Genomic DNA, 6,264 nt, shown 5'->3' on the forward strand with positions numbered 1-6,264 from the left:
TTTGTAAATGCAGTATGCCGTACCATCTCAGGCAATATCTCCTCATACTTCAGAGAGGGGAGAGGTGTCATGAGGGTTTAAATCTTCTTTTTCAGAGCCACGAGAGTTAACATTTGCATAACCCAACAATACCGCCCTACATTAGTTCTATGCGATCGCCCGTGTCATCTTGCAGTGTGTCATAATCATTGTGATATCAACTTGCACAGCAGCACAAGTATTCTCTCAAGAAAATCACAAATTTTGCAATTATTGTTAGCTTGTTAGATCAAACATTTCCTCCCCGTTAGAAAATAGATACATTTCATGATTCAAATTAAAAATGTAGTGTAAAATTTTACATCACGTGACAGTTCTTATACGTATTTGAACCGTGAAGTACACTCTCTCCATTCTTATTAGTCCTCCAAGACCTACACATCGCTTTTCGCTTATCTGATAACGAAGTTGCTGAATCCTGATTAGTGATTAGTGATTACAGTAGTAGGCCAATCAAAAGTCTTAAAGACAGCTGTGTAGGTCAAAGGTGGAGACCACTCGTACCAGTAAGATGCAACACATGATGGAGATTAGTATTATTGGCGTGCAAGTGCAACAGCAGCTAGGACCAAGCCCTGTAAGCAGTGTCAACTCCACAAAATGCACACAGCTAACCCAACCCCACAATTAAACCTCCCCAAAAACCCTGTTAAAATTTGATACATCATCTAATTAAGTAATTATATAATTAAAATATACAAAAATGGCAATCTAGATAAGGGAAAATCTTGTTGCACATCACCTGTTATACACATTTCAAAAAGATAACTAAAATCGTTACTTAAAATCACAATTCGGGAGGGGTTCAGTTGTTTTTGTTTTTTGGGTGAATATAAAATGGTGTAAAATAGTTTCTTATTTACAATGATCCCAAACCCATAAAAAGCATCCAAAGACTGGTCTATCTTTGCAGTAGTTACGCACGTGGAGGTAATCATCTAGTCTCCCCCTCCATTTCTTTTTTCCTAAACAACTGTGTTTACTTTTTTACCTTTTCCAGTCTCGGTAAATATAATAAAAATAAATTTTCATTTTTTATTTTTATAAAACAAGCACACTTCTCACAGATCCAAAAACCCCAACACTTTTTCTTGGATTCCTTTCTCTCTAGTCTTCACTCTACTTTCCCGGGAAAAAGAAAAAACAAAGAAAAAACTTTTCTTGGATCTAAAATTTCTTATTCTTTCTCCTCCATTGCCTCCCCACTTCAATTCTGAACAGAAAAACTCTCACTTCTGCTCTCTCTTTCACTCTCTCTCTCTCTGTTTGATTTCCAAGAAACTTTCATTTCATTCATTTTCCCTCCCTAACTTTCCCGAGAAAATTCCAATCTCTGGTGCTTCCCTCTCTCTCTCTCTCTCTCTCTCTCTCTCTCTCTCTCTCTATAAAGATTGAATGGCGGCGGCGGCGGCGGAGAACGCATTGAAATCAAGAGAGGTATCGGCGATGATAAAGCAAGGCTTCATCTCAGACCACCATACGCTCTCGTTTTCACCTTCTAGACTACCACATCCACCGCAAACCACGAATTCCTTTCCTAGGGTTTACTCTCCTTCCTCTTCTCCACCACCAACACCACCACCACAGCCACAACCAACACCTCCGACTCACTCTTACTCTCAATCTCAGTCTCAAACTCTCTACGAGATGATGTCGGAGGAGCAACACCGCGAATCGAAGCTCTCCGACGACAGACGCCGCAAACTCCACCTCCGCGTTTCGAAAATCCTCGACGAAACGGAAACGCGGACAACGTCGTTCCGGGACCGAAACGGCACGGACGGTTTGGGGTTCGGTTTGGGAATCGGAAGCGGCGGGGACGTGAAGGTGTCGGTGGTTGGGAGAGACGGGTTTCGAGTGACGATGGAAATGCACAAGAGCGTGTTGGAAGAGAAGAGCCGATTCTTCGACGAGAAGATAGGGGTGGCCCACTACGTCGAGATCAGCGACTGTGATGACGTGGAAGTCTACGTGGAAACCCTAGTCTTGATGTACTGTGATGACTTCAACTTGAAGAAGAGGTTGATGGGTGAAGACGTGTCCAAGATTTTGGCTTTACTCAAGGTAACCAACCGTACAAACATATTATATTAACTACAAAACTAAAAATACCATTTACAAATTAACGCTAAAAACAAAAATAGTTTATAAATTGACGTGACAATTGAATTTCAGTGACCCACCAATCTGTTTTTGTAGAGTAAAATTACAAATTTCATAATTGCTAAGTTGGCATGATATTATGGATTCTAACGTGGTATGTTGTGAGATATGTTATAATCAATTGCTAAGGTGATATGGCCCATGGTGTGATTGGTGTTAGTAAAAGTGGTAGCTAAGTTGGCATGGTGTGATTGGTGTTAATAAAAGTGGTATAGTAAACCTATATGAAAGTAATGTAATTTTAATCACAATTTGTCACGTCTAATGTAAAAAAATAATGGTAAAAGTTAACGGATGCTCTAATGGTATTAATTTAGGAAATATCTTTTTTCCTTTTATGGGAAAAGAAAAAGATAATTAATTTTTTTTGATAACTTTTTATATTTTTCATAAAAATAATATCAAAGCTTTCTTAAAATTGTCCATTAGCAAATGCCTTAAAGACATTCATTAACCGGACAAAAAATAAAGTGAAGTGAATTTTTGTGTACCTATCTTTTGTATGTGGTTTCTGGGTAAATTTCTGGAGGGATATATGATTTTGGGGGTGCTATGTTTGTGGAGTATGGTACGACACAGCGACTTGAGCAATTTTTGAAAAAAATATGACATAAAATGGCTGGTATGACACCAATATGACGTCGGTATGACATAGGTATATCACCTTAAATAAAATGTCCATGCTTCCTAGGTTGTACCGAGAGGAGGGAAGCACTTAGAATTGCCTAGAGACCTGTCTTATGAAGTGGAGGTTTTTGGTTTGTATGTAACTTAGCCTGTTGTGACTTGGCCAATACTTGAACATGTGCAATCCTTCCATCTTAAAGGTAGCAAATAATTACAGGGATAAATTCCTTGGATGGTTTGATGTGAATGATGATTTAGATATGGGTGGATTGGTTCTAATACCTTGTTTTGTGTGCTGATATTGTTGTTGGAAATTGCAGAAAATGAGAGAGTGGAATTATATTTACTTGTTTGTTTGTAGATGATTTCATTTTGTGTTTTAAAGGAATTGGGTCTAGCTTTGTTTAAGGGTTTGGCTTAAGAAATGTTAAATCAGGACACTTCAAGTTATACAATCACTTCGCCCCTTCCTCCCCCTCCCCCTTCCCTCTCTCAAAAAGAAGAAAAGGGAATTGAAAGGTTCTCATTCAGTACTGGACCAGAAAGGACGAATCTGTAACTTGGAATGTTGGATTTTACCTTTTATGGATCCATCAGGGACTAAAATCTTCATTAATATGAATTAGATTCATTTTAATGGCTTAGCATATTGAGCCTTTTCTTGTTGCCAAACAAAGCTACATAGAAGATACAATTCAAAACTTAGATTACTTGTGATTTTCATTGATAATTTTGGAAAGGAGGAGAAGAATAATTTTGAAATGTGGGAACATCCTATAATCTTTATTTCTGTGTCTCAACAGTTCATAGACTAAAAGAGTACTGTATATAAACTTCAAGTTTTATGTATTCTCTTTTCAGTAGCTATGAAGAGAGTAAGAACCGTCCATAAGATTTTAACTTTTTATTGATTCTCTGAAAAACAAGAAAGCAAGTCACTGACCATTTGCTTTTGCAAATTCAAACTGCTTATACCATGTTCATATCATCTGTATATGGGACTGTTAAATCTCTCTTTAGTTTTTTCCTCACTGAGTTTGTTGTAGTGAAATATTTGTAGGTATCTGCAGCTATCATGTTTGACGCTGGGATTATATCATGCTTAGAGTATTTGGAAGCCATACCATGGTCTGAGGATGAAGAGGAAAAAGTCATATCTCACCTCAATAAACTTGAGCTTAATGACTCTGTCAACGAAGTACTGCTGAGAGTATCATCTGAACCTTCTACTTCTACAAGAGCTGATGACATCTTCTTGAGATTGCTGACTGGTGTTCTGCTAGCAAAAGATGATAAAGCTCGTCGAGAAATGAAATCTCTGATTTCTCGGTTACTAAGAGAAGATGCAACCAGTGAGAGCAACAGGCTTGATGTCTCAAAGGATGTCCTTTATCATCTTTGCCATAGATGTCTTAGTTCTCTTAGCCTATGCCTATCTGAAGCTACAGCTGTGGATGAGAATCGAGATAGAGGGGTTTTAATGGGTGAAATAGCTCGAGAGGCTGACAATATGCAATGGATCGTGGATATTCTAATTGATAAAAAAATGGGAGATGAATTTGTGAAACTATGGGCAGATCAGAAGGAGCTTGCAACTCTCCATTCAAAACTTCCCATCATGTACAGGCATGAAATCAGCAGAATCACTGCACAAATTTGTATTGCTATTGGGAGAGGTCATATCTTGGTGCCCAAAGACACCCGGTTTTCTTTACTGTCCACATGGCTGGAAGCCCTTTATGAAGACTTTGGATGGATGAGAAGGGCTTCTAGATCAGTTGATAAGAAACTGGTTGAAGATGGATTAAGCCAAACAATTCTTACGCTGCCATTGCCGCAGCAGCAGGCTATCTTGCTTACTTGGTTTGATAGATTTCTTAACAAAGGAGATGACTGCCCCAATATTCAGAGGGCATTTGAAGTTTGGTGGAGAAGAGCCTTCATCAGACAATTTGCAGCTGAGCAGGATACTTCCCAGTTGCAAATTACTGTTTGTGATTATCCAAATTAAAAGGTTTGTTCCCCGTGTCCAAAAAAAAAAAAAAAAAAAAAAAAAAAAAAAAGGCCCAGACCACATGTGTACATAAGAAATGACAATTTTTTTGCTTGTCAGCCGAGTCTTTTTCTGCTTTCCTTTAATCCATTTTGATTTCTGATTTTCTTTATAGAGAAAAAAGAATATCTGAAAGATGCAGTGTTATATAGAACAGTTTATGGTGAGAGCCCTGGAAACTAGTGAAAATTGTATAATGATTAATGATGCAAATCTATGCCTTGAGGTTTTGTTTGAGCTCCATTATGGCCATGGTTGCACATTAGAAAATAAAGGTATTAGTCCATAATCGTTGGATGATGATGTTGCTACTTGCTAGTTATGCAGGAAGTACGGAGAAATATTAATTTTAATTTAGTTTCTTTAGTTTTACAGTCATTTATATTTTTGTTGGTTAATTATATTTTAGATATCGGTAGTTAATTATATTGGGAAAAATGCCCTCACAAACCCCTAAACTTTAAAGTAGTGGCCATGACTCCCCTTAAACTTTTATTTTAACCAATTTAATCCTTGAACTTTACACATTAGCCAAATTGGTACTTCCATTAGTCGTTTGTTAAGCTAACGTTTTAGTCATGTGACACGTATGTGGAATTTTTTTTTTTTTTTTTCTCAAAGCCAATTGAAAACGGTACAAAGACGATTGAGAGGAGAGACAAACCTGGGTTGAGATTAGAGAAAGACCTAGGGGATTGAGGATCGGATTAGATGGCACCGTTTGTGGTCTTGTTGGAACCGGAGTTCATGGTCCTGTAGCCGATCAAGTTGTTCATGGTCTTGCCGGTGACCAAAGCTGGAGTTATGGGTGTTCAATTTTATCTTTTTTGTGCAAGAGAGAGAACCAGTTTGATTTCTTGAATCTTGTGTGTTCGTAAGGAGGATGGAGTGGGGATGAACACGGATTTCCAAAGGTGTTTGTTTTTAATATGAAGTGGTTGTGAATGGGAACTTAAAGGAGGATCAGAGATGCAGAGGAAGTTTAGGGAGAAAGGGCATGGGTCTATGATACTGGAGATTGTGTTTTGGAACTCGAGTTGAGGATAGCTCTATTTTCTTGGATTTTATCTCCATGAATTGAAAGAGCTGGCCAAACATCCATGCAAAGCTTCTGGGTGATCTAATCACATCCTTTCTTGGTATCCATGAAGATCAATTTTCCCAGACCAGGTAAATCATATATTGCTCTTTTGTCAAACACATAAACAACAGGTTTATCCTAGAATGAACCATAAAGAAATTAAATTTCTAACTTCATAAGTTTCAGGACATGCCAATACCAGTAATTTTGAAAAATGGAGCATTAAACATTAAAAATTTTAATTTAGCCTTGTATTGCTCAACGGAGGACAAAAATCAAGTTGCACGCTAATCTCTGATTA

General features: G+C 37.7%; 1 protein-coding gene across 1 annotated transcript; it reads left to right on the forward strand.

Moving 5' to 3' along the window:
- Window positions 1–980: 980 nt before the first annotated feature.
- Window positions 981–5,119, forward strand: LOC112020421 (BTB/POZ domain-containing protein At5g60050). Its single transcript, XM_024052984.2, has 2 exons — window positions 981–2,103; window positions 3,890–5,119. Exons 1-2 carry the CDS (start codon window positions 1,435–1,437, stop codon window positions 4,838–4,840), a joined length of 1,620 nt encoding a protein of 539 aa, XP_023908752.2. The 5' UTR covers window positions 981–1,434; the 3' UTR covers window positions 4,841–5,119.
- Window positions 5,120–6,264: the final 1,145 nt, after the last annotated feature.

This window comes from Quercus suber, unplaced genomic scaffold (genome assembly GCF_002906115.3).
Source record: "Quercus suber isolate HL8 unplaced genomic scaffold, Cork oak 2.0 scaffold_37, whole genome shotgun sequence".
Classification (NCBI taxonomy): Eukaryota; Viridiplantae; Streptophyta; class Magnoliopsida; order Fagales; family Fagaceae; genus Quercus; species Quercus suber.